This window comes from Cyanistes caeruleus, chromosome 22 (genome assembly GCF_971803275.1).
Source record: "Cyanistes caeruleus chromosome 22, bCyaCae1.hap1.1, whole genome shotgun sequence".
NCBI classification, from domain to species: Eukaryota; Metazoa; Chordata; class Aves; order Passeriformes; family Paridae; genus Cyanistes; species Cyanistes caeruleus.
In genome coordinates this window covers 796,123-823,883 of record NC_141722.1, presented here as the reverse complement: position 1 = coordinate 823,883, position 27,761 = coordinate 796,123, and the positions used below count along the sequence as shown (strand labels likewise).

General features: G+C 57.4%; 1 protein-coding gene across 8 annotated transcripts; it reads right to left on the bottom strand.

Moving 5' to 3' along the window:
* Positions 1-597: 597 nt before the first annotated feature.
* ARHGEF10L (Rho guanine nucleotide exchange factor 10 like) lies at positions 598-27,620 on the bottom strand. 8 transcript variants are annotated; one of them, XM_086860375.1, is made up of 30 exons: positions 27,387-27,619; positions 24,229-24,289; positions 23,358-23,573; positions 22,846-22,873; positions 22,252-22,337; positions 21,592-21,675; positions 20,561-20,724; positions 19,648-19,764; positions 17,703-17,811; positions 16,729-16,821; positions 15,284-15,390; positions 14,675-14,752; positions 14,416-14,595; positions 13,826-13,942; positions 13,281-13,373; positions 12,320-12,493; positions 10,996-11,141; positions 10,232-10,246; positions 9,708-9,892; positions 8,944-9,059; positions 8,727-8,854; positions 7,804-7,904; positions 7,404-7,525; positions 6,984-7,070; positions 6,357-6,577; positions 5,809-5,963; positions 3,962-4,104; positions 3,272-3,440; positions 2,097-2,219; positions 598-1,547 (listed from the first exon to the last, which is right to left on the bottom strand). In XM_086860375.1, exons 1-30 carry the CDS (start codon positions 27,594-27,596, stop codon positions 1,057-1,059), a joined length of 4,119 nt encoding a protein of 1,372 aa, XP_086716501.1. In that variant the 5' UTR covers positions 27,597-27,619; the 3' UTR covers positions 598-1,056. The 8 variants fall into 8 exon arrangements, with proteins under 8 accessions (XP_086716501.1, XP_086716502.1, XP_086716503.1 ...); XM_086860376.1 differs by lacking the exon at positions 10,232-10,246; XM_086860377.1 differs by lacking the exon at positions 16,729-16,821 and having other exon boundaries at positions 27,387-27,618.
* Positions 27,621-27,761: the final 141 nt, after the last annotated feature.

The following is a 27,761-nucleotide window of genomic DNA, read 5'->3' as shown; positions in this document are numbered from 1 at the left end:
CGAATCCGCTTTTCTTTGGGATCACTGGAGCTGGATCGGCCCCACCTGGGCAGTGGCTGCTCCATGGATTCCAAGGATGCAGCGAGGGACAAGGAGATGGGAATATCCCTGAAAGGGTTGGGATGAGGAGGGAATATCCATCAGCACCTCCCATTCCAGAGCTCGGGAATCTCCATCCCATCACCAGATGCTCCCCATGGAATTCCCGTTACAGGCAGCAACAGGAATGGATCCAGTCCCGGGATGGATTCCCAAATTCCTGGGTTGGGATTGCTCCGGAGCTGATGGAGAGGGTGGAAGTAGCAGAACGAGGGGTGGATTTTCCCTCCATCCCACTCCATTCCTTGAGGGAAAAGAGGAAATTTTGGGGTTTCTTTACTGATTTTTAGGATGTACAGCTCCAGGGGCTGCACCAGAATCCCAGAATTCCAGGATGGTTGGAATCATCTTAAAGCTCGTCCCATTCCGTTGGAAACCCCTTGCATTCCCAGGCTGCTCCAAGCCCCCTCCCGGAGCATTCCCAGGGAAGCAGAACCCTTGGAATGCTGCCCCCCAAATCCTGGGAAAGCCCCAAAGCCACAAACCAAGGAAACCACGGCCATTCCTATGGGATTTATTTCCACGCTCCCCCTGTTTTCCTTTCCTTGGGAAGCCAAGCAGGCTCGGCTCCCAGATCCAGGGGATTTCAGTATGGAAGATCCTTAAGTTCCCGGTCGGGAAAAGGAGTGGATATTGCAGCCGGAGCCGCTTTTTCGGGAGCTGCTCCCGCTCTTCCCGGCATTCCCAATATATACAGATTCCTTCTTTTTACAGGTAATAATGTACAGCCTATTTATAATCCAGGGATTTCTATCTCTAGGGATTATCCACACACACACACACAGGGAAACCAGGAAAATCCTGCCACTCCCAACTCCAGGTCCGCCAGATTTGGGCGAAAATCCGGCGTTTTTCCCAGTTTGTTTTCCTCGCAGTGGCCGAAGCGCCCAGGGCGGCGACGCTCCCGGGAATTCGGGGGATTCCTGAGGTAGGAAATTCGGGAATTCCGTGCGGGGCTCACAGCGCCAGCGGGAGCTGCCAGATGAGCAGGGAGCTGTCGGCATCTCCGGAGCGGTGCGTGGATTCCGCCCGGAAATCCCGGTACCCGCGGCCTCCGGAGACGATGGCCACCGAGGAGATTTCCTTGCGGGAAGAATCCCGGGAGCAGGGCCGGCTCCGCACCCACACGTCGGGATCGTCGGCCAGCTCGTAGATGGATCCATCCTCCTCGGCGTGTCCCGGCGTTCCCGGTGCTCCTGGTGCCGCTTCCCGCACGGAGAGCAGCTGGCCGGGCAGGTGGGAAGTGGAGCGCAGCCGGTATTGTAACAAAATCCCTTTTTTCCGCATTTCCCGTGGCGGGAGCCCCTCCGGATCCGGGGATTTCTCCTCGTCCGCTTCGTCGGCCTCGTCCTGTTCGGCCCGGAGGGCGTCGGGAGCCAAAGTGCTGAGAGCCAGAGCCAGGAACTGCACGGGGCCGGCGTGGCCGTTCAGGGACACCATCCCCTTCCCTGGAAAACAGGGATCCGAGTGGGATGGGAGCGGGAATGGCGGGATCGGGATGGGAACAAGGTGGAAATGGGCTGGGAATGGAAACAGCGGGATTGGGATGGGAACAAGGCGGGAATGGGCTGGGAACAAAGCTGGGAATGGCGCTGTTTCCCTGGGAATGGGCTGGGAACCACCTGGGAAAGAGCCGGGAACAGAAACAGCGGGATCGGGATGGCAACAAGGCGGGAATGGGCTGGGAGCGAGCCCAGGAATGGGCGCCATTTCTCTAGGAATGGGCGCTGGTTTTTTGGGAATGGTGCTGTTTCCCTGGGAATGGAGCTGGGAAGAACCTGGGAATGGGCTGGGAAGAACCTGGGAATGGGCTGGGAATGGACTGGGAATGGGCTGGGAATGGGCACCATTCCCCTGGGAACGGGCATCGTTTCTCTGGGAACAGCATGGGAATGGGCTGGGAAAAGCCTGGGATTGGCGCTGTTTTCTGGGAACGGGCGCCATTTTTCAGGGATCGGCGCGGTTTCTCCGGGAATGCTGCCGTTTTCCGGGCTCACCGGTGATTTTCGGGATGCCCTCCAGGCGCGGCACCGGCAGCAGGACGATGATTCCCAGATCCGTCCCCACCCAGAGCGAGCCCTGGCACAGCAGGAGGCTGGTGACGCGCACGAGCTTCTGCCCTGCCACGGGAAAAGCCGGGAGAAGCCGGGATCAGGGAGAATCCCGAGGCACAACCCCCGGTTTCCGTAGGGAACGGCCTTGGGAAGATCCCGGCAGAGCCGCACCCAGCGGGAAGCGCTGGGAATAGAACGGAATTAGAAGAGGGAAAAGAAAAAGAGGGAGAAAAGAGATTCCAACAGGGAATGAGGATTTTGTGGGAAGGAGTTGTCGGGAGTTGGGAAAGCGATAAATCCAGGGAATGCGAGAAATCCAGAGAAATCGATAAATCCAGGGAAATTGAGAAATCCACAGTGGCTCACAGAGGAGCTGCCAAATTCCAGATGGTTTGGGAGCAGGAGCTCAAATGGATTTAATCCCAACGCTCCTGCCTGGGAATGCAGGGATGGGAGGGATATTGGGATACCGGAATATTGGGATATTGGGACATGCCTGGAAAAAGAGAAAAATAGGGATAAAACAGGGAACTACACAAGTCTGGTGTCAGGAACTAATGAAGGGATTGTGGAATTGTGGAGTGGGAATGAGGCCGGGATAACCCGGAGTGGGAATGGGATGGGGAACGGGGATGGGATCACGGGATAAAGTCGGGATCCAGGGATGGGATCACGGGACACAATTCCTGCCCAGTTCCACCCCTGCCACGGACCCTGGTGGGACCCCATTCCCTAATTCCCCCCGATCCATTAATTAATCCATCTCATTAGCTGTTAATTACCATCCCACTGGACAGCAGGAAGGTCCCATTCCCTAATTCCCTATGGATTCATTAATTAGCTCCCACCCCTCATTAGTGCTGACTGGGCTCTCACTGGGCAGCAGGAAGATTCCCCTCACTAATGGGATCCCCTGGATCCATTAATTAATTAATTCCTCTCATTAGTTATTAATTAGGATCTCACCAGGCAGCAGCAGGGTGATCCCATTCCCTGATTCCCACGGATCACTAATTAATGTCCCTAATTAGTGATTAATTGCTCACTGGGGAGCAGCAGGGTGATCCCATTCCCATAGATCACTAATTAACGACCCTAATTAAGCGCTAATTGCTGACCGGGCAGCAGCAGGGTGGTCCTGGTGGCCACGTTGATCTCCTGCAGGTGCTCGCGGGTCTCGGTGTGGAAGAGGCGGATGGAGGAGCCCTCGGCGAAGGCCATCCAGACCCCGCTGCCCGCCCGCACCATCCGCGTCACCGCCGCCTCCGGGTGCGCCTCGAAACGGTGCTGACGGAATTCCCGACGTTCCCGGGATTGCCCTCCTCCCCACACCCCCGGATTCCCGCCATTCCCACCGGGAATTCAGCTCCCGGCCCTCCCCGCCGCGGTCAGGCCTCGCCTCGAGGCTCGCTGAGGGTGTTTTGGGATCTCTGCGATTTTGGGAATCCCAGAACTCCTGATCTCGGGAGCCGCTCTGGAAGCGCGGGGCTCCGATGGGAATTCAGCTCCCAGCACTGCCCGCCAGAATCCAGCCCCACTCCAAGCCTTTTCCAGGGCTTTTTCCCATTCCCGTTCCCATTCCTGTTCCCATTCCCATTCCCATTCCCATTCCCATAGCTGTTCCCATTCCCATTCCTGCTCCCATTCCGATTCCCATTCCCATAGCTGTTCCCAAACCCGATCCCATTCCCGTAGCTGTTCTCATTCCCATGCCCATTCCTGTTCCCATTCCCATTTCCATCCCCGTAGCCATTCCCATTCCCGATCCCATTATTCCCGCAGTTCCCGTTATTCCCGCAGTTCCGTACCTGGCTCTGCAGCTCTGGCGTTCCCAGGACGCTGACGAGGTTCTGGGAGCTGGCCCAGAGCGACTCCTCCAGCGCCAGCAGCGCCCGCACGGGGCCCGAGCCCAGCCGGAGCAGCCGGAGCGCGGCCGCGTCCCATAGACCCGCTGGAACGGGAACATGGAACGGGAATGTGGAGCGGGAATGTGCAGTGGGAATGTGGAATGGGAATGTGGAGCGGGAATGTGGAACAGGAATGTGCAGTGGGAATGTGGAATGGGAATGTGGAGCGGGAATGTGGAGCGGGAACGTGGAACGGGAATACAGGACAGAAACCATGGAATGGGAACACATGGAATGGGATAATGGCATCAGGATAACAGAAAATGGGATAACGGAATGGGATAATGGAATGGGATAGCGGAATGGGATAATGGAATGGGATAACCGGAATGGGATAACGGAATGGGATAATGGAATGGGATAACAGGAACGGGATAATGGGGAATGGTATAACGGAATGGTATAACGGAATGGGATAACGGAATGGGATAATGGAATGGGATAATGGAATGGGATAATGGAATGGGATAACAGGAATGGGATAACGGAGTGGGTTAACGGAACGGGATAACAGCAGGGAAAACACAGAACCAAGCACACCCAGGAAGCTCCAGGTGAAGCCGAGTTCCCCCAGGGGTCACCAGGAGGGTCATTCCTACTTCCCAACATTCCCAGAATTCCCTTTTGGAAGGAGTGGCCCCTCCACCCTGAGGGCTCTTTGGAAAATTCCCTTTTTTTGTAACGGATTTGGGCCATTCCAGGCCCAATCCTGAGGTTTCGGGAGCAGCTGGGTAGGGATGAATCCAACGCCAGAGGCTCCAATCCATCGGCACTTCCCATCTTTTTATTCCCAATCCATGTTTTTTTTACCCAAACCCTCGGATCCCAGGGATGAAGGAGCCTTTGGATGCTCCAAGCCCTGCTCCCAGCAAATCCCAACTTCCACAGAAAAGGAATGATTCCAGGGAAGCTTTTCCCTCACAGAAAATCGGGAAGAGGTTCAGAACTCCCCCCTGTGGCTGCTCTTTAATCAATTTACAATTAATTAAATCCCATTAATTGGCTCCCAGCGCTGGATCATTTGGGAAGGGGGACGGGCACAGTCCCAAAATTCCGATTTTAAGGGAATTCGGTGGCTCAGGATTGAGCCAGGGGTTGCTTCCTGCAGCTTTTCCGGAGAAAACCCGGAATTCTGCCCGAAAACCGCCCCAATTCCGCTGGATTCCCGGCTCTTTCCAACCCCCTAGTGATGAAAACGAGGAATTTCCCAGTCCAGGAATTCCTGGAAAAGAGGGATGGCAGCAGGATGGGACCTCAGCCTGAGCCAAATCCCGGGAAAATGACCCCAAAATCCAGGGAATAAAAGGAATATTCCACCTGAGGGGGGTTGGAGGGGACCAACGCCATTTCCAGCCCCAGAAATGGGAATTTTGGGAAGGCAATTCCCATTCCTTGCGCATCCCACATTGGAGCTTGCAGGACCATTTTGCCAAGGTTTTCCCCCAAAACGAGTTTGTTTGGATCCAGCACGGGAAAACTGGGATTTTCCTGCTCTGGGAATGCCAGGGAAAATGTTGGGAAAACAAAAGAAAAATGGGGATTTATCCCAATGGGATATCCTAAACAGGGATTTATCCCAATGGGATATCCTAAATGTGGATTTATCCTAAATGGGATATCCCAAACCGGGATTGATCCTGATGGAATATCTTAGGTGGGGATTTATCCCAATCCCAACGGGATATCCCAAAGATGGATTTATCCCAATGGGATGTCCCGAACGGGGATTCATTCCCGGGAATGCTCACCGTGGTTCCGGGGGAAGGCGGCCACGTTCCCGTCCTGCAGCCCCGCCAGCAGGAACTCGGGGCTGTTCCGGAGGCACAGGATGGGCGGCATTCCCGGGATCTGGCAGCGCAGCAGGCACGGCGTTCCCGAATCCACGCTGCCGTACACCAGCAGGCTGGGAAGCATTGGGGCCGGAATTCCGGGATCAGCCCCGGAACGGCTGGGATTCGAGGATCCCAGGATCCCGTTGAGGGAACGGAGCTGGGATTTGGGATGGGAGCTGGGATTTGGGATCCAGGCTGGGATTCAGGATGGGAGCTGGGATTTGGGATCGGAGATGTGGTTTGGGACCAGGGCCAGAATTTGGGATTGGAACTGGGGTTTGGCATCGGAGCCGGGGTTTGAGATCAGAGCTGGGATTTGGGATCCAGGCTGGGATTTGGGATGATGGGAGCTGGCAGTCAGGAAGGGAGCTGGGATTTGGGATCGGAGCTAGGGTTTGGGGCCAGGGCCAGGATTTGGGATTGGGGCCGGGATTTGGGATCGGAGCTGGGATTTGGGACCTCACCTCCCGTCCTGCAGCCCCAGGCACACTGCGGGGTGGGGGGCGTTGGGGGCCGGATCCGGGGCCATTCCCTGCTCCCCGGGATCCTCGGGATTCGGCTCCGGGATGAATTCCATGCACAGCACCGGGGCCGGCACCGGGAAGGATTTGACGGTTCGGGGCACGGAGCGGTTCAGGGAGAAAATCTCCACCTGCCCCCCCGCCCCCTCCTGCCCCCCTCCCACCTGCGGGAAAAGGGGAAAAGTGGGAATGAGCATCCCGGGATTCCAGCCAGAGCCATCCCAAATCCCAAATCCTGGGATCCGTTGGTCACCCACAGATCTCCACCCCACTCCCTCCCACCTGCGGGGCAGGAAAACCGGGATGAGCATTCCAGGATTCCATGGGAAGGGGATCCCAGCCAGAACAGCTCCAAATCCCAAATAATCCCAAATCCCGGGATCTGTTTGGGGTTTTCCTCACCCGGAGATCTCCACCTGCCCCTCACCCCTTCCTGACCCCCTCCCAACTGTGGGGCAGGAAAACCAGGAATGAGCATTCTGGGATTCCAGCCAGAGCCACCCCAAATTAATCCCAAATTAATCCCAAATAATCCCAGATCCCAAATCCCGGAGTTTGGGGTTTGCTCACCCACAGGAAGCCCTGGGGCAGGGAGGTGCTGACGGCTGAGAATCCCAGGAGCGAGGAATGGACGGGATTGTGGACAGCGGCTCCCAGCTGCGGTGGGAACCCAAACATCGGGATTCGGACACGGCCCGGCCTCCATTCCCAAAATTCCCCCTTGGAATGTCCCAGCTCCTGCCTTTTCCAGCCCCTCCACTGTGGGATTTGGGCTTTTCCGCCCCAAAGTTCATGGATGCAAAGGGAAAGGGGATGGAGAACCCAAAGCACCCCAAACAGGCAGGGAATCAGTGGGAACCCTAAAATCTGGGATGCAGCTGCTATTCCAGATTTTCCCCCTTGGATTGCACCAATTCCTGCCTTTTCCAGCCCTTCCAGGGCGGGATTTGTGCCTTTCCCTCCCGGATCCGGGGTTTTCCCGGCTCTCACCTGCAGATCCAAGGCTTTGGAGGAGAAGGCTGGAATGTGGCAGGACAGGATGGGGCACCAGAAGGGAGCTCGGCTCTTCCTGTCCTCATCCGGGCAGAGCCAGCCCGGCTGGTTCTCCTCCCCTGCGGAAAACCGGGAGCTCCGGGATCAGCCCGACCCCAAACCCCACCTTTGGGATCCATTCCCACCCCAATCCACCGTTTCCCACGGATTCGGGACGTGCCTCACCCCCTTCACGGAATTAACGCAGCGTGGAGGTGGGGGGATGAAAAATAAAAATTAAAAAAAAACAAATCCCGAAAAACCCAGAATTACAGGAAAAAATTCCGACTTCCCAGCCCGGCTCCGGCCCCTCGCTCCCGGTTTTCCCCCCTTTCCCAGGTTTTCCGGGAAGACTCACGCAGGCCGATCTTGGCCAGGTGCAGCCGGTTCACCCAGGAGATCTTGCTGAGGGGGCTGGGGGTGATGAACACCACCATGACACTGATGGGGCGCCCGGACCTGCGGGACACGGCAGCCTTCAGCCTCATCGTCATCATCATCGTCGTCCTTCTCCTCGTCTTCCCTTCCTCACTGTGATCCTCATCCTCATCTTCATCCTCCTTCTCATCCCCCTCCTCCCTCTGCTTCCTCTTCCTCACTGTGATCACCACCTTCATCCTCATCCTCCTTCTCCTCCTCTTCCTCCTCCCTCCTCTTCCTCATCTTCACTGTGATCCCCACCCTCATCTTCATCTTCTTCATCCTCTTTCTCCTCGTCTTCCTCCTCCCTCTTCTTCCTCATCCTCCTCCTCATTGTGATCCTCACCCTCCTCCTCATCATCATCTTCATCCCACTCTTCATCCTCCTTCTCGTTTTTCTCCTCCTTTCTCTTCCTCATCTTCCTCATCCTCTTCCTCCTCACCCTCCTCCTCATTGTCCACATCTTCCTCATCATCCTCGTCATCTTCATCCTGCTCTTCATCCTCATCCTCCTCTTCCTCATCCCTTTCCCTCTTCCTCCTCATTCCCATCATCATCCTCATCCTCCTCCTCCTACTCCTCATCCTCATCATATTCATCCTGCTCTTCATCCTCATCCTCCTCTTCCTCATCCCTTTCCCTCTTCCTCCTCATCCTCATCCTCATCCCCATCATCATCCTCCTCACTGTGATACTCACCCTCCTCATCATCTTCATCCTCATCCTCCTCATCATCTTCATCCTCATCCTCCTCTTCCTCCTCCTCATCCCTTTCCCTCTTCCTCCCCGCATTCCCGCATTCCCTCATTCCCTCATTCCCGCATTCCCGCATTCCCGCATTCCCGCATTCCCGCCCTCACTTGTCCGGTTTTCCGGGCAGCAGCAGCCGCAGCCGGCACTTGTTGGCCGAGTGGATCTCTTCCTCCTTGACCTTCATCATCCTCTGCAGGGCCAGGCACCAGTCCTGCGCCACCGTCATGTTCAGGTTCTGGAGAACACCGGGAACGTTCCCAGAGCGCCGTGGGATTCGGGATCACCCCTGATCCCGCCGGAGCAGCCGGCGCTCCCGGCCGGTACCTGGTAGGTGCCGTGCAAGGTGCTGACGAGCAGCGTGATCTGCTCCACCACCGCCAGGTCCTTCTGCAGGTCCTGCAGCTCCTGGAAGAGCCGCGGGGGGCCCAGGTACACCTTGTCTTTGGGGGGAAAAAGCGGGATTTCAGGAATGCCCCGGGATCCACCCCGGGGTGGAGGAGACACCGAGATGGAGCCCAGGAGCCAGCGGCACCACGGAGAGCCCCGAGCGCCTCAAACACGGCCACGGGTGGGGACTCCAAGAGGGGTGAGATCCCCCAAAATCCCCCAGATCCCAGCCCAGGGAGGTTCTCCCATCGGGAATTCCGCTGGAACATCACATCTCCGACCCCATCACCTCCCAGAGCGATGAAATCCCCCAAATCCCAGCCCAGGGAGGTTCTCCTGCTGGGAATGAGGCTGGAGCTCCACATCCACGACCCCACCACCTCCCAGAGTGATGAAATCTCCCAAATCCCAGCCCAGGGAAGTTCTCCCATTGGGAACTCCACTGGAATTCCAATCCAAACACCTCCCAGAATGATAAAATCCCCTAAAATCCTCCCAAATCCCAGCCCAGGGAGGTTTTCCTGTTGGAAATCCAGCTGGAGCTCCACACCCACGACCCCACCACCTCCCAGAGTGATGAAATCCCCCAAATCCCAGCCCAGGGAAGTTCTCCCATCAGAAATTCCACTGGAGCTCCACACCCATGACCCCACCACCTCCCAGCTTGATGAAATCCCCCCAGAATTCCCTCCGGAGCTCACTGTGGGCGGCCTGGCCAGCGGGCGCGTGCCGGCGTTGGCCGGCGTTGGCCACGGCCGCGCCGTCCTTGTCGCCGGCGCCGCTCTCCTGGCCCACCTCCACCACCTGCACCTGCGGGAGGGCCGTGCTCCACTTCAGCACGTACTTGGGGCCCAGCGGCACCAGGCTGCTGATTTCCAGCTGGCCTCTGCCAAGGCAAGAATTCCAGGTCAAGAGAAACCCGGATTTTCCCAAAAAAACCCACGGATTTTCCCAAAAAAACACGGATTTTCCCCAAAAACAGGCGCCTCCCGCAAGCCCAGCAGCCCACGCCACGCGGGAACCCCCCGAAGGGAGTCTGCGGATTTCCAGCCACGGCAAGAATTCCAGGTTTAACAAAAACGCCCGGATTTTCCCAAAAAACCCGCTGGAATTTCCCAAAATCTCCCCCCCCCCCGAAATGCAGGCGGCAGGCTGAGCACCCCACACCGTGCAGGAACCCCCAAAAGTGGGGCACACCACACAGCACAGCACGCCCGGCACCTACCCTGCGGGCACCGGCCTGGAGAGGGCAAAAAGGAGGAGTTCAGTGGGATTTCCTGGGAATTTCGGGAGCTTTTCCCGCTTGGAGGTGTCAAATTCCGCCCATCCCACCCCGTTCCTGGATCCCACGGCAGCTCCGAGACCCCACAGCAGCAGTGGGGGGTCAAAGGTGGGCAGGAAAACCCCAAATTTGATGGGATTCCCACCCAAAAACCCCAGACTCGTTGGGATTCCCACCCGAAAACCCCAAATTTGATGGAGATTCTCCCAAAAACCCCAGACTTGGTGGGATTCTCCCCAAAAATGAGGATGGGGATGAGGAAGAGGAAGATTAGGACAAGAAAGATGAGGAGGAGGAGGGGGAGGAGGAGGAGGAGGAGGAGGAGGGGGAGGAGGAGGAGGAGGAGGAGGAGGGGGAGGAGGAGGATGGGGATGAGGATGAGGATGAGGATGAGGATGAGGATGAGGATGAGGATGAGGATGAGGATGAGAAGGAGGAGGAGGAGGAGCAGGAGGAAGAGGAGAAGGGTGAGGACCAGGAGGACAAGGACGAGGAGGATGAGGAAGAGGAGGAGGAAGAAGAGGCAGACAAGGAGGAGAATGAGGAGGATGAGGATGAGGAGAAGGATGAGGACGAGGATGAGGATGACGATAAGGACAATGAAGATAAGAACGAGAAGAATGAGAATAAAGAAGAGGATGAGGATGAGGACAAGGAGGTGCTGCCCCCTCCAGAGTCTCCAGGCTCTGCAGGTGGCCGGCCCGTACCTGAAGTTGACGTTGGCGCAGACCAGGAGGTCGCTGAGCAGGAACACCTTCCTCTCCTTGGACTTGAGCAGCTGCCCGCGGTCCCCGTACACCGTCTCGGTCAGCGTCTCGCACAGCAGCAGCTGCCGCTGCCCCGAGCTCAGCAGCTGCAGGACGAGCCCCAGGTCTCACTCCAGAGGCCACCCCAGAGAGCCCGATCCCACCACGGAGATGGAATTCCCGCCATTGGCAAAAGATAAAGCTGCTCCGAAAGGTCCCCAAAGCTCCTGCAGAACTTCCAAATTCTCCTCCGAGGCCTCCCAAAACCTTCTCCAGAACCTCCCAAAACCTTCTCCAGAACCACCCAAAAACCTTCTCCAGAACCTACAAAAAATCTTCTCCAGATCCTCCCAAAAACCTTCTCCAGAACCACCCAAAAACCTTCTCCAGAACCACCCAAAACCTTCTCCAGAACCTCCCAAAAACCTTCTCAAGAACCTCACAAAACCTTCTCCAGAACCTACAAAAAATCTTCTCCAGATCCTCCCAAAAACCTTCTCCAGAACCTGGAGATGCCCTGACACAGAGAGGGAGCTCCAAATCCCAATCCAGCAGATCCTTGGGGAGGAATTCCCAAATTCCACCCTCAAGGCTCGGTTTGGATCAAGATCCTCTGGGAGCAAAGAGGGATCCGGCTTCCCAAAATCCCCAGGGTGGACAGGGAGCCGCAAATCCCACCCGGCAGCTCCGGATCCGGCCAGGAATGGGGATGGGGAGGAGGAGGAGGACAAGCAGGACAAGGATGAAGATGAGCAGGAGGATGAGGAGGAGGAGGAGAAGGTGGACAAGCAGGACAAGCAGGACAAGGAGGATAAGGCTGAGGATGAAGATGAGCAGGAGGAGGAAGAGGAGGAGGAAGAGGAGGAGGAAGAGGAGGAGGAAGAGGAGGAGGAAGACGAGGAGGAGGAGGAGGGAGGAGGAGGACAAGGAGGACAACAGGATAAGGCTGAGGATGAAGATGAGCAGGAGGATGAGGAGGAATGAGGATGAAGATGAGGATGAGGAGGAGGAGGAGCAGGACAAGGAGCAGGACAAGCAGGAGAAGGAGGAGAAGGAGGACAAGCAGGATAAGGATGAAGATGAGCAGGAGGATGAGGAGAAAGAGGAAGAAGAAGAGGATGAAGAGGATGAGAGGACAAAGAGGACGAGGAAGAGAAACAGAAGGAGGATGAAGATGAGGAGAACAAGGAGGATGAGGACAATAAGGCCAAGCACAAAGCTGAGGACAAGGCTGAGGACGAAGACGAGCGGGAGGATGAAGATGAGGATGACGAGGAGCCCCCACCTTGTTGAGGCTGCTGCGGTCGCTGATGCTCTTACTGAGCTGCTGCATCTCGGCCACCTGGTCAGCCAAGCGCTTCTGCTCGTTGAGCTTCTCAGCCAGCGTCTCCAGCTCGGTCAGCGCCAGCTGCAGCGCCAGCCGGTCGGCGTGGCCACGCGGCGTGTTCTTCAGCATGTCCTGGCACACGGAAACACCGGGAATGGCCGCGGTCCCCAGGGACCAGCGACCTCCGGAGCCTCCACAGCTCAGGTTTGGGGGATGGTCCTTGGGTGGATCCAAAAATCCAAGCAGGGTGTTCACCCCGAAGTGCGGCGCTGTTCTGCAGCTCCCCAAAAAGGTGCTTCTCCAGAAGCTCCCCAAAAACCTTCTGCAGAACCTACCAAAAACCTTCACCAAAACATCCCCAAAACCTTCTCCAGAAGCTCCCAAAAACCTTCTCCAGAACCTCCCTAAACCTTCTCCAGAACCTCCCAAAAACCTTCTCCAGAACCTCCCAAAAACCTTCTCCAGAACCTCCCAGAACCTTCTCCAAAAGCTCCCAAAAACCTTCTCCAGAACCTCCCCAAAACCTTCTCCAGAACCTCCCTTCCCAGGAGGTTCTTCTGCAGGAGAAGGATGGACTGAGGGAATTGGAAGCGCTTTGGGCACCTCCAAAACCAAAGCTTGGAAGGTGGCCCTTGGGATGGATCCAAAAATCCAACCAAAAAATAAAAGTCTGGCCCTGTCCCACAGCGTTCATAAAGGTTCTTCTCCAGAACCTTCTCCAAAACCACCTCCAGGAGCTCCTCAAGGTTCTCCGGGAGCTCCTCAAGGTTCTCCAGGAGCTCCTCAAGGTCCTCCAGGAGCTCCTCAAGGTCCTCCAGGAGCTCCTCAAGGTTCTCCAGGAGCTCCTCAAGGTTCTCCAGGAGCTCCTCAAGATCATCCAGGAGCTCCTCAAGGTCCTCCAGGATCTCTCCCTCCTCACCTGCAGGAGGAGGATGAACTGAGGGAACCTCTGGATGGGTTTCACCATCAGCCCGTAGAGCGTGACGCGGTCGGCGCTGGCCATCTGCCGCTTCTGCCGGGGAGGAACGCCGGAAAAACCGGGATTGGGGGAAATTCCATAAAAAACGGGATTGGGGGAAATTCCATAAAAACTGGGATTGGGGGAAATGCCAGGAAAACGGGATTGGGGGAAATAAAATAAAAACAGGGATTTTTGGGGAAATTAAAAACTGGGATTGGGGAAATGGCATAAAAGTGGGATCTGGGGGAAATGCCAGAAAAACTGGGATTTTGGGGGAAAAGCCATAAAAACTGGGAATGGGAGAAGCCATAAAAAAAGGGATTTGGGGAAATGCCATAAAAACAGGGATTTGGGAAAATAAAATAAAAACAGAGATTTGGGGGAAATGCCATAAAAACCGGGATTTGGGAGAAATCCCATAAAAACTACGATTTTGGGGAAATGCCAGGAAAATGGGATTTTGGGAAATGCCATAAAAACCGGGATTTTGGGGAGAAGCTGACCTTGAGGAAGTCCAGGAAGGCGGGTTTGGTCAGACACGCCTTCTTGATGAGGGCCATGGCCGTGGTGAAGTTGTTGACGTAGTCGCTGTAGACATCCAGCACCATGGACTTGGAGAACTGGGAGAGAGCGGGAATGAGGTGGGAATTCCCGAAAAAAACCGGGATGGGCCAAGCGTGGGGGCTGAGGGTGTCCCGGCTGGGGGTTCCTTTGCTCCACCCGTCCCTGATGGGATCAATCTGGGGGGGGATTCCCGGGTTTTTATGGGATCCAAGGGGATTTTTGGGTGATTCCTCGTGGATGAAATCCCAAAGGGATTTTGGGTGCGATTCCCAGTTTTTTATGGGATCCAAAGGGATTTTTGGAGTGATTCCTCAGGGATGAGATCCCAAAAGGGATTTTCCCTGGTTTTTTATGGGATGATCCCAAGGGGATTTTGGGTGCGATTCCCGGTTTTTTTATGGGATCCAAGGGAGATGTTGGGGGCTATTCCTGGTTTCCGACGCGACCCCAAGGGATTTTGGCGGGGGCTATTCCTGGCTTTTTCTGGGATCCCAGCGGGATTTGGGGCTTTTCCCGGTTTTCCCCGCACCGAGGCCACGAAGAGGTCTCCGATCTTCTCGTTGGAATCCCACTCGGAGACGCGGGAGGCCAGGGCAATCTGGAACATGGAGTGGCACTGCAGGATCTCCTTCAGCCGGAAAAACACCACCTGGCACTTGCGGGCGCTCAGCACCTTGGGCTCCATCTCCAGCAGCGGGTTCCGGTAATCCTGCGGGAATTCCGGCGCTGGGATCCTGGGATGGGCGCCAGGGGGGTGCCCAATCCCGGGAAAACGGGGTCCCCCCCACCTGCAGGATGCGCTTCAGGGAATCGACGTAGCTGCGCTCACTCTGCACGATGGAGCCCAGGATGTGCCGCCGGAGCACCTGCGGGACACGAGAATGTCCAGGATCCCAAAATCCCAAATCCCAGGATCGAGGTAATGCAGGCAGAGCCCTGATCCCACAAATCCCAAATCCCGGGATCAGGGAAATGCAGGCAGAGCCCTGATCCCAAAAATCCCAAATCCCGGGATCAGGGAAATGCAGGCCCAGCCTGTGGGGCCCGGCCGTGATCCTCCAACCCCAAATCCCAGGAAAAGGGAAGCAGCCCCAGCCTGGCGGAAGTGCTGACTCAGCAGCACCGGTTCTGCTGACTCGGCGTTTCCCCGCTGCTCAACCGCAGAGCCCAGGGGAGGCCGTGACACCCCCAGGTCCCGGGAAAGCCCCGATCCCAAATCCCGGGAAATCCTTGATCCCAGATGCCAGGAAAGCCCCAGTCCCAGATCCCAGGAAAGCCCCGATCTCAATCCTGGGAAAGCCACGATCCCAAATCCTAGGAAAGCCGAGATCCCAGATCCCAGGAAAGCCCCGATCCAAATCCCAATCCCAATCCCGATCCCGATCCCGATCCCAGACCTGCTGTGGGCTCAGCCCCTCGGGTGCGGGGCCCAGCTCGGGCGGGGGATGTTTCATGTCGGACACGGTGACCTCCAGGAACCCGGAATCCTCTTCCTCCGAGTCCCCTGGGCAGGGAAACACCAGAAACCCCCAAATGAACCTTTTTCCCCGCTTTTCCCGCTTTTCCCGGGATCTCGTGTCCTTCCAGAGCGATCACCGGGTACCGAGATGAGCCGGGCAGGAGCGGGACAGGGATGGGACAGGGATGGGACAGGGAAGGTCCCCATCCCAAAAATCTGCCCGGGAACAGCGCCTCGCCCTCAGTCCAAGCCAGCGGGAAATGGGAAAAGAGCCGGGAAAAGGAGCTGGAAGCGCAGGAAAAGCGGGAAGCGCCGGAGCGGGCAGCCCTTACCCGAGGCCGAAGCAGCCGAGGAGGAGGAGGGCGAGCGAGCCAAGGAAAGCTCGGGATGAGCCAAGGAAAGCTCGGGATGAGCCAAGGAAAGGTCGGGACGGGAGCGCGGCCGCCGCCTCCACATGGCCCCATCCCGGGCCAGAAATCCCGGGAATCGGAGGGGAGGGAAGGGCTGGGGGCAGGAAGGAAGGGAAGGGCTGCGGGGACCTCTTTCCTTCCCTAATTTCGGCTCCTCCTCCTGGGGATGCTCTCCCGGGATTGCCGCGCCCCAAAGCCGCGCTGGCCGTGCGGGAATGGCGGGATGGATCCCTGGGAATGCTCTGGGAATGGCGGGATGGATCCCTGGGAATGCTCTGGGAATGGCGGGAACACACAGCCAAACCCCAGGAATGCTCTGGGAATGGCAGGATGGATCTGGGAATGCTCACAGGAATGCTCTGGGAATGGCAGGAACACACAGCCAAATCCCAGGAATGCTCTGGGAATGGCAGGATGGATCCCACAGGAATGCTCTGGGAATGGCAGGAACACACAGCCAAACCCCGGGAATGCTCTGGGAATGGTGGGATGGATCCCTGGGAATGCTCTGGGAATGGTGGGAATACGAAGCCAATCCCATGGGAGCGCTCTGGGAATGGTGGGAGCACAGAGCCAATCCCTGGGAATGCTCTGGGAATGCTGGGAATACGCAGCCAATATCCAGGAATACTCTGGGAACAGCGGGAACACACAGCCAATCCCATGGGAAGCTGCAGGAACACCAGGAGCATGAAGCCGATCCCATGGGAACGCTCTGGGAATGGCGGGAACACACAGCCGATCCCCGGGAATGCTCTGGGAATGGCGGGAATACACAGCCAATCCCATGGAAAGCTGCAGGAACACCAGGAGCATGAAGCCGATCCCATGGGAACGCTCTGGGAATGGCGGGAACACACAGCCGATCCCCGGGAATGCTCTGGGAATGGCGGGAACACACGCAGCCGATCCCACGGGAAGCTCCAGGCACTGGCGATCCGGCGGGATCCATCCTACCTCCCCCGGATCCTACCTCCCCTCGGCTGCTCCAGGGAAACCCGGGAGCTCCGGCGGGAGCGCGGCGGCTTCTCCGCCTCGGCCGCGCTCCTCCTGCGCTCCCCATCCCCTGCGGGACAGGGAAAGCCCCGGGAATTGGGAATTCCGAGGGAAACCCGGAGGGAAACATCCAAGGGATCCAAGGGATCCAAGGACACCCCCGCGTGCCGGCGGGGAGTCACCGCCGCATCCCAAAAACGCAGGGAGCGAGTGGGAGTTTGCAGGGAACGGCCAAAGGAAAGCTTCAAATGCGGGGAAAAATCCCGGAAAAGTGGGAAAGGTGAGTGGGATCAGGTTTCCCCAAAAACCGCCCTCGCCAAGGGCTTTGCTGGGCTGCGGGGTTTGGTTTTCCCGCTCCCCGTTCCCTACGGGAGAGGGAAGGGTCAGGAAAACCCTCTGGGAATGGGGAATTCAGGGAAAAAATCTGGAGGGAAAAATCGGGGGGAAACCGCCTGGGAATTGGGAATTTAGGGAAAAAATCCTGATGGGAAAAATCCAAGGGAAACCCCCTGAGAATTTAGGGAAAAAATCCGGAGGGAAAAATCTGACGGAAACCGCCTGGGAATTGGAAATTTAAGGAAAAAATCTGGAGGGAAAAATCCACCTGGGAATTGGGAATTCAGGGAAAAAATCCTGATGGGAAAAAATCCAAGGGAAACCGCCTGGGAATTGGGAATTCAGGGAAAAAATCCGGAGGGAGAAGTCTGAGGGAAACCCCTTGGGGATTGGGAATTTAGGGAAAGAAATCCTGCCGGGAAGGAATCCCAAGGAGGAAGCTGAGGCCTCATTCCGAAAGGACGAAAGGAGGGAGGCGGAGCTGGGCGCAGAGTCCCAGGAAAGCTCCAAACCCTTGGAATGAGGGAGGGAAGCGGGGCGGGCGATTCCCGGGGGATGAGATTCCCGAGGATTCCCGAGGATTCCCGAGGATTCCCGAGGATTCCCGGGGCTCACCTGGGCCGTCGCGGCGCTGCAGGAAGGTGACCCGGCGCAGCACGGCCATGCGCGTCCGCTCCAGCCCGTCCCTGGTGCCGCTGCGCGCCGCCCGCATCAGCTGCGACACCTGGGAACCGGATCGGGGCTGGGATCACCGGGATCGGGATCACCGGGATCGGGGCTGGGATCACCGGGATCGGGATCACTGGGATCGGGGCTGGGATCACCGGGATCGGGATCACCGGGATCGGGGCTGGGATCACCGGGATCAGGGATGGGATCATCGGGATCAGGGATGGGATCAGTGCAGGAATCGGGGATGGGATCATTGGGATCGGGGCTGGGATCACTGGGATCGGGGCTGGGATCACCGGGATCGGGATCACCGGGATCGGGGCTGGGATCACCAGGATCGGGGCTGGGATCACCGGGATCAGGGACGGGATCATCGGGATCAGGGCTGGGATCAGTGTGGGAATCGGGGATGGGATCATTGGGATCGGGGCTGGGATCATCAGGATCGGGGATGTGATCAGCACTGGAATCGAGGATGGGATCAGAGCAGGGATCAGTGAGATCAGCACCAGGATCAGAGCAGGATCAGGGCTGGGATCACAGGGATCAGGGCTGGGATCAGAGCGGGGATCAGTGGGATCAGCACCGGGATCAGTGCTGGGATCACCGGGATCAGCACCAGGATCAGCACAGGGAGCAGCGCAGGGATCAGCGTGGGGATCAGCAGGATCAGCGCAGGGATCAGTGCTGGGATCACCGGGATCAGCACCGGGATCACCGGGATCAGCAGGATCCCAGGGATCACTGGGATCTCAGGGATCAGCAGGATCTGAGCGCAGGGATCAGCACAGGGATCACCGGGATCAGCACCAGGATTACAGGGATCCCCGGGATCACAGGGATCAGCTGGGCCATCGGGATCACAGGGATCACTGGGATCATCACTGGAGCCACAGGGATCCCCAGGATCACAGGGATCACGGGGATCCCAGGGATAACAAGGATAACTGGGATCTCAGGGATCATCACGGGGATCGCAGGGATCGGGAAGCTCCAGGCGGCCCCTCAGGATCATCCATGGAGCGCCATTCCCTGTTCTCCCACGCAGCCGGGAGCAGCAGCACGCGGCCAGGGCTCCGGGATCCCTCCGGATCCCTCCAGATCCCTCCGGATCCCTCTGGATGCAGCAGCTCAGCGGGGCCAGGAAGGGAGGCGGGATCGGAGGAGTGGGGCAGGAAAAGGGGGATTGGCCTTCCACTCCCCAAATCCCAGAGCTTCACCCCAAATCCCACTGCTTTACCCCATGGAATACCGGGATGGGATGGGCTCTGCAATTCCACAATTCCCAAAATTCTCCTTCCTTCCCTCCTGAATTCCCTCCTGAATTCCTGAATTCCTTCTTTTGTGAATTCCTTCCTGAATTCCTTCCTGAATTCCTGAACTTCTTCCTGAATTGCTGAATTCCTTCCTTTGTGAATTCCTTCCCGAATTCTTGAATTCCTTCATGAATTTCTTCCTAAATTCTTGAAGTCCTTCCTGAATTCCCAAATTCCTTCCGGAACTCCTCCCCGAATTCCTTCTTCCCCCCCCCACCCCGAACTCCTGAATTCTTGAATTCCTTATTCCTGAATTCCTTCCTGAATTCCTTCCTGAATTCCTTCCTGAATTCCTGAATTCCTTCCTGAATTCCTTCCTGAATTCCTGAATTCCTTCCTGAATTCCTTCCTGAATTCCTGAATTCCTTCCTGAATTCCTGAATTCCTTCCTGAATTCCTTCCTGAATTTCTTCCTAAATTCTTGAACTCCTGAATCCCCTCCCGAATTCCTTCCCGAATCCCTGAATCCCTTCCTTCCTGATCCCCGCAATCCCCGAATTCCGACGGCGGCGCCTCGGCAGCTCCAGGCTGATCTTTCGGGAATGTTGGGAATTTCGGGACGGGAGCGGTACCTTCCAATCGGATTTGTGCTTCAGCTCCTGCATTTCCTTCCCCCCAAGGCTCCGGGCCAGGAGCTCCCGCTTAGTCCTGGCGCATTTTTCCTTGAGTTTATGGAAGTCGGGAGAGAGCTGAGCCCAAAGCAAAGCGGGAGAGCGGAGCAGAGATCCCGGGAAGCAGCAAATGCAAAAAAACAGGAGAGATCATCCCAAAGGAGCAGGGAACAGCGGCGGCAGCCCGGAATTCCGGCCGGGAGCAGGCAGGGAGAGCAGGGACAGCAGGGAACAGGAGAAATCATCCCAAAAATCCCGGAATTCCAGCCGGGAGCAGGCAGGGAGTGCAGGGACAGCAGGGAACAGGAGAAATCATCCCGAAAATCCCGGAATTCCAGCCGGGAGCAGGCAGGGAGCGCAGGGACAGCAGGGAAAGGTTCGGGAACAGGAGAAATCATCCCAAAAATTCCAGCTGGGATGCAGCGGGAAGTGCAGCAGGGAAAGGCAGGGAGAGGATCCAGCAGGGGGAAAATTCAAAGGGAAGGAGGAAAAGAGAAAGAGAATTCCAGGAAAAACGCGGCAGCATCTGCAGGATGCTCCGGTGCCTCCACGCAGGGGAATCCCGGGAAAAGCCGGGATGAGGATTCCCAAGGGACACCTTGGGCTGGAGGGACGAAGATTCCAAAGGGATGGGAATTCCCGGGATGGACATCCTGGGCTGGAGAGGTGGGAATTCCCAGGGAAGGATGAGGATTCCAGAGGGTTGGGAATTCCCGGGACGGATATCTCAGGCTGGAGGGATCAGGATTCCAAGGGAGAGACAAACATTCCAAAGGGATGGGAATTCCCGGGATGGGTACCTCGGGCTGGAGAGGTGGGAATTCCCAGGGAAGGACGAGGATTCCCGAGGGTTGGGAATTCCCGGGATGGGTACCTTGGGCTGGAAGGCCGCTCGGAGCTTGGCGGGCTCGGCATCCCGCCGCGATTCCGGCCGGGATTCCTCCCCGGACTCGCCCTCGCTGTAGCTCTCGAACTCGCTGGAGCTCCAGGCCAGCTCCGGGCCCAGGCGCGGCCCCGCGGCCGGGAGCAGCCCCGCGCCTGCATTCCCGGGAATCCCACTCAGTTCCCGCTCAATTCCTGCTCAATTCCCGCGCCTGCATTCCCGGGAATCCCACTCAGTTCCCGCTCAATTCCTGCTCAATTCCCGCGCCTGCATTCCCGGGAATCCCGCTTAATTCCCGCTCAATTCCCACTCAATTCCCGTGTCTGCATTCCCGGGAATCCCACTCAGTTCCCGCTTAATTCCCGCTCAATTCCCGTGTCTGCATTCCCGGGAATCCCGCTTAATTCCCGCTCAATTCCCGCGCCTGCATTCCCGGGAATCCCGCTCAATTCCCACTCAATTCCCGTGTCTGCATTCCCGGGAATCCCGCTTAATTCCCGCTCAATTCCCGCGCCTGCATTCCCGGGAATCCCACTCAGTTCCCGCTCAATTCCCGTGTCTGCATTCCCAGGAATCCCGCTCAATTCCCACTCAATTCCCGCGCCTGCATTCCCGGGAATCCCACTCAGTTCCCGCTCAGTTCCCATGCCTGCATTCCCGGGAAATCCTGCTCAATCCCTACTCAATTCCTGCTCAATCCCTGGTGAATTCCCGCTCAATTCCCGTGTCTGCATTCCCGGGAATCCTACTCAATTCCTGCTCAATTCCCGCTCAATTCCCACACAATTCCCGCTTTTCTTCCCCAAGCCGTGGGAATTCTGGGGTTTGATTGTTCGGAGGGGAGCCGGGAGCACGCCGGGATGGATCCAGCAGGGATTTGTCTGGGGAGGGCTCCACCCCTCCCAGATCCCGGGAATTCCCCGCTTATTCCCATCCACAGCCCCCTGGAGATTGGGATCCTCCTTCTGGATGGAAAAATGGGATGGGGAGCCCTGGAAAAGCGGGAAGCGGCGCTTCCGTACCGTCCTGCTCCGCATCCAGGCCCTCGCAGGGAACGTCGTCGTAGATGACCTCGTCCTCCACCTCCGGGAAGGAGAAACGCTCCCCTGGAAAAGCCCGGGATTGGGGATCATCGGGATCATCGGGATCATCGGGATCATCGGGATCATCGGGATCATCGGGATTGGGATCAGCAGCCTGGGATCCCACCGGGATGCAGGAACACCCCCAAGCCCACCGTGGGTTATCCCGGGGTTATCCCAAGGTTATCCCAAGGTTATTCCAGGGTTATTCCAGGGTTATCCCAAGGTTATTCCAAGGATATCCAAGGGTTATCCAGGGGTTATCCCAAAGTTATCCAGGGGTTATCCAGGGGTTATCCCAAAGTTATCCCAGGGTTATCCAGGGGTTATCCAGGGGTTATCCAGGGGTTATCCCAAGGTTATCCAGGGGTTATCCCAGGGTTATCCCAAGGTTATCCAGGGGTTATCCAGGGGTTATCCCAAGGTTACCCCGAGGTTATCCAGAGGTTATCCAGGGTTATTCCATGGGTTATTCCAGGGTTATCCCAGGGTTATCCAGGGGTTATCCCAAGGTTATCTCAGGGTTATCCAGAGGTTATCCAGGGGTTATTCCGGGGTTATTCCAGGGTTATCCCAGGGGTTATTCCAGCTTTTCCCCACCTCGGCAGATGCTCTCCCTCTTCCAGGTGCGGTTCCGGATCTGGGAATCTCCTCCGGCCTCGCCGTTGCTCACCTGGGCCGGGATCCTGCGGGAGCGGTGTCAGGCAGCATTCCAGGGAAAAATCCCTCGGGATCGGGGCAAATCCCTCGGGATTGGGCGCTCCCAAAGCTCCCAGCCCCCCGTCACCCCCCTTCCCACGGCAGAAACAAAATCAGGAATTCCCTCCCCAGCTGCTCCTCCCGGGATTTGGGGGATCCCAGGTTTTAGGGTCATCCCAGCTCTTTAGGGATGATGGAAAAGATCCCAAAATCCCAGAGTTCTCCCGCCTGGAGCTCCTTGGAATGGCGAGAAGTTGGGGGAAACTGAGAATTCCACCACAAACCTCCTGAAATCCCCCAAAATCCCAGGAAACTCCATGGAAGTCTCAGGAAACCCCCTGAAATCCCACCAGAACCCCCCAAAATTCCATGGAAATCCCACTAAACTCCTCAAAACCCCAGCAGAACCCCCAAACTCCCTGGACTTCCCAGGAAATGCCCCAAATCCCACTAAAACCCCCGGAATTCCCAGGAAATTCCCCAAATCCCACTCACCCTTCCTGGGTCTCCATCCCCAGCCCGTCTGCAGGGAAGGAAAAGCAAAGAGAATCGGTGTCGGCACCCCTGGGATACACCGGGAATACCGGGAAGTCCACACTGGGAATACCGGGAATTCCACACCGGGAACCAGCAGGAATTCCACACTGGGAATACCGGGAATTCCACACTGGGAATACAGAGAATTCCACGCCGGGAACCAGCAGGAATTCCACGCTGGGAATACTGGGAATTCCACACCGGGAATACCGGGAATTCCTCGCCGGGAATACTGGGAATTCCACGCCGGGAATACCGGGAATTCCACGCTGGGAATACTGCGAATTCCATGCTGGGAATACAGGGAATTCCACACCGGGAATACCGGGAATTCCACACAGGGAATACCGGGAATTCCACGCCGGGAATACTGGGAATTCCACACCGGGAATACCGGGAATTCCACGCTGGGAATACTGGGAATTCCACGCCGGGAATACCGGGAATTCCACGCCGGGAACGCTCCTCACCGGAGCCGGGCGGGCGCCGCCGGCGCGGGGGCGCTCGGAGAGCGACGTCGGCTCCGGGATCGGCTCCGGGATCGGCTCCGGGATCAGGGCAGGGATCAGCTCCGGAATCCTCCTCGTCCTCCTCTTCCTCCTCCTCCTCCTCCTCGCTGTCCTGGAAGTCGAAGGCCTGGCCCAGCTCCTCCATCCCCGCGGGGCCGGGGGGCTCCGGGGGAGATCCTGGAATGGGAGAACGGGAAAGCGGGATGGGAAAAGGGGAAGGAGGGGATGGAGATGGAAAAGGGGAGGGGACGGAGGGAGAAGGACGGGAATGGAGGATGGAAAAGGGATGGAGGAGGAGGAGGAGGAGGAGGAGGAGGGGAAAAGGGGGATGGAGATGGAGAAGGGAAGGGGGAGGGAGAGGGATGGGAACAGAGACCGGGAACGGAGGGAAAGAGGAAAAAACAGGGAAGCAGGGAATCGGAAACAGGGAATTGGAATCAGGAACCAGGGAATCGGGAATCAGGGAATCAGTGACCAGGGAATTGGGACCCAGGGAAACAGGGATTTGGAACCAGGGAAGCGGGATCCAGGGAAATGGGAGATCAGGGAATCAGGACCCCGAGAAATGGGGGATCAGGGAATCGGGAATCAGGGAATCGGGAATCAGGGAATCGGGATCCAGGGAAACAGGGCCAGAGAACGGGATCAGCACCCCCCAAACCCCAGGATCCAAGAGCCCTCCGTGTTTTCCCAATCCCCAGCGGCTCCAGCTGGGAAATCTGGGATACCCCGGGAGCTGCTCCCTGCTTCCCACCCCGGGCTGGGTGTCCCATTCCCAGAACTCCCAAAATTCCCCGAATTCCCGAATTCCCGACGCCGAGGCTGACAGTACCTACTGCGGGCGGGGGGGGCGAGGCCATGGCGGGGGGGGCCCGGCTGCTCCAGGGGCGTTCCTGCAGAAAACCGGGAAAAAAGGCTTGGAAAAGGGGGAAAAAGGCTTGGAAAAGAGGGAAAAAAGGCTTGGAAAGGAGGGGGGGAAAGGCTTGGAAAAGAGAGGGGGAAAGGCTTGGAAAAGAGGGGGGAAAAGGCTTGGAAAAAGGGGAAAAAGGGTTGGAAAAGAGGGAAAAAGGCTTGGAAAAGAGGGGGGGAAAGGCTTGGAAAAAGGGGAAAAAGGGTTGGAAAAGAGGGAAAAAGGCTTGGAAAAGAGAGGGGGAAAGGCTTGGAAAAGAGGGGGGAAAAGGCTTGGAAAAAGGGGAAAAAGGGTTGGAAAAGAGGGAAAAAGGCTTGGAAAAGAGGGGGGAAAAGGCTTGGAAAAGGGGGGAAAAAAGGGTTGGAAAAGGGTTGGAAAAGGGGGCTCAGCCCTGGCGGGATGGATCCAAGCCCAGCTCCAGCTCGGGCAGGGAGCCGGGAATGGCTCAGGGAGAATTTATCCCGGGAATTGCGGATCCCGCTCCCGGGGAAGGGCGGGAAGCGCCGGGATCCGGCCGGGATCGATCCAGGATCGATGGAGCATCCGCCCGGAAAGCGGAGAGCGCCTGGAGGGCGCCGGGAAGGGCGGGAAGGTCGGAGCCTCGGGAATGCTCCCCAGGGATGATCCCGGGGAAATCTCCCGGGAAAAGTCGGGATCTTCCCTTTTCCCGCAGCGGGAACCTCTCCCGGCTCACCCGGCCTTGGGAATTTTCCTGGGGATGCGGCGCCGGGAATCCAGGACAAGAATCCAGCCAAAGATCGATCCACAAAAAGTGGGAGAAGAATCCCGAAAAACCCAGGAAAGCTCCGGAGCCGGGACACCGAGAATTCCCGGGCCTTGCAGCGCCGGCTCCCGAAAAAAATTGGGAAAAAAAAATAAAAACCGGGATCGGGATCCGGCCTCTCCCCGCTCTGGATCCTTCTCCCGGCGGGAATCGCGGCCCATCCCAATTTTATCCCGGGAAAAGGTCACTCCCGTTTGGAGCGCTGACCTCAGCCCGGCCCGGATTTATCCCAGCGCCGGATTTATCCCAGCCCTCCAAAATAATCCTGGGATTGGGATTGATCCAAGGGGAAAAGGGAATCTTCCCGGAGTTTCCTGCGCAGCTGCGGGCGGGAACATCCCGGGAGCGAAAGGGATCCCGTGGGATGAGGGAAAAACGGGAAAATCCCTGGGAACGGGAATTCCCGGAGCTGTCGGGGATCCATGGAAATACAGCGGGCCGGGAAAAGGGGGAAGCGGGAAAATCCCTGGATGTGGGGATGGGAATGATCCCTGGGAACGGCGATTCCCAAGGAGGCTCCGGCTCTTCCCGGTGGGAACGGGAGCAGCCGGATCCAAGCCCGGCCCGGCTCTCCCGATCCCGGAGGAATTTTATCCCGGGATATTTTTATCCCTGGCACCGGAGCTGCTCCAGGATCCGTCTGGATCCATCCCGGGGATCATCCCAGGGATCCGGATCCAGCCCGGGATCATCCCGAGCTCTTCCCCTGGATCTGAATCCATCCCAGCCGGGATCGGATCAGGGGTTGGAAACAGCGGTGGGAAATCCTGGATGCATCCCAGCAGAAATCCTGGATCCATCCCAGCGGGAAATCCAGGATCCATCCCAGCGGGAAATCCAGGATCCATCCCGGCAGAAATCCGGGATCCATCCCAGTGGGAAATCCAGGATCCATCCCAGCAGAAATCCGGGATCCATCCCAGTGGGAAATCCTGGATCCATCCAAGCAGGAAATCCAGGATCCATCCCAGCAGAAATCCTGGATCCATCCCAGCGGGAAATCCAGGATCCATCCCAGCAGAAATCCTGGATCCATCCCAGCGGGAAATCCGGGATCCATCCCAGCAGAAATCCTGGATCCATCCCAGCGGGAAATCCGGGATCCATCCCAGTGGGAAATCCTGGATCCATCCCAGCAGAAATCCAGGATCCATCCCAGCAGAAATCCAGGATATATCCCAGTGGGAAATCCGGGATCCATCCCAGCAAAAATCCGGGATCCATCCCAGCGGGATTGGCCGGGAATTGCTGCTAATCCCGGGAATAAATACCTGGGAATAAATCAAACATCTTCCCCCAAAATTCCCTTTCTCCCAGAATTCCCTTCGTCTTCCCAAAAAATCCCCCGAGGATCTGAGCTCCCCAAGATCCCGGATTTTATTCCTGGTTTTATTCCGGCACAAAAAATCGGGAATTTCCACCCCCCCCCCCCCCGGAGCCGAGTTCCTTGGGGTTTTCCCTGGAATGTTTGCAATCCCTAAATCCCAAATAATTCCTTGGAAAAGGAGGAGGGGGGGAGGGATAAAAAAGGAGGATAAGAGATTCCCGAGGTTCCATTCCTGCGGCAGCCAAAGCTTCCCAAAAATTCCCTAAAAGCGGGAAAAGCTCCGGGAATCTCCCGCCCCTCTGGAACCGAGGATTTCCCGCAGGAAAACCCCGCGGGGATTTGGGAATTCGGGAAAAGGGCGGGAATGGGGGGGTGGGGGGGGGGAGTTTTCCCATGGGAATTTTTTCTTCTCATTCCCGGTTTTTTTGGGAGTTTGAAATCCAAGCCGTAGGGGGAAAACTGGGAATTCTGGAGCGGGAATAACAGCGGGAATGGCCGGGGCGTGGGAAGGGCTCTGGATTTCGGGATTGGGGGATGGATCCGGGGATTTGGGGGCGGATTTTTGGGAAGAGAGAGCAGGAAAAGCGGGAACGGCCAGGAAATCCTCGGGATCCCTGGATTTGGGGGTGGGGATGGGAATTTCCAGCTGGATCCAGGGATTTGGGGGCGGATTTTGGGGAAGAAGGAAAAGCGGGAGCGGCGGTGACAGCGGGGAGGAACGGGCGGGCTCTTCCCTCCGGGAAAACCTCTGGAAATGGGAATTTGGGGCGGGGAGCTGGGATCTGGGGCTGGATCCAGGGATTTGGGGCTGGATTTTCGGGAAGCAGGGGCTGGAAAACCGGGAGCGGCTGGGGCGCGGGGCAGGGAAAAGCTCGGGATCCATGGATTTGGGGGCGGGTGTGGGTCCCCGGCTGGATCCAGGGTATTTTTTTCGGGAATGGGGGGCAGGAAAATCGGGAATGCGCTGACCTGGGCAGGCCGCGGCCGCCGCTCGGTGTCCGCATGGGCCGCGGGGCCGGGAATTCCCGATCCCGGCGGGAACCCCGGGATCCCGGGATCCTCCCGGGGCTCTCCCGGCTCCGGGGCTGATCCCGAAATTCCCAAATCCCGGCGGGGAGCGCCGGGCCCGGCCCGGAGCCGCTTCCAGCGGAGCGAGGGATGCCGGGATTTGGGAATCATCGGCTGCTCCCTCCTCCCCTTCCTCCTCCTCCTCCTCCTCCTTTTCCTTTTCCTCCGTTTCCTTTTCCCCTTTTATTTTTCCCCCTTTTCCTTTTCCCCTTTTATTTTTCCCCCTTTTATTTTTCCCCCTTTTCCTTTTCCCCTTTTATTTTTCCCCCTTTTCCT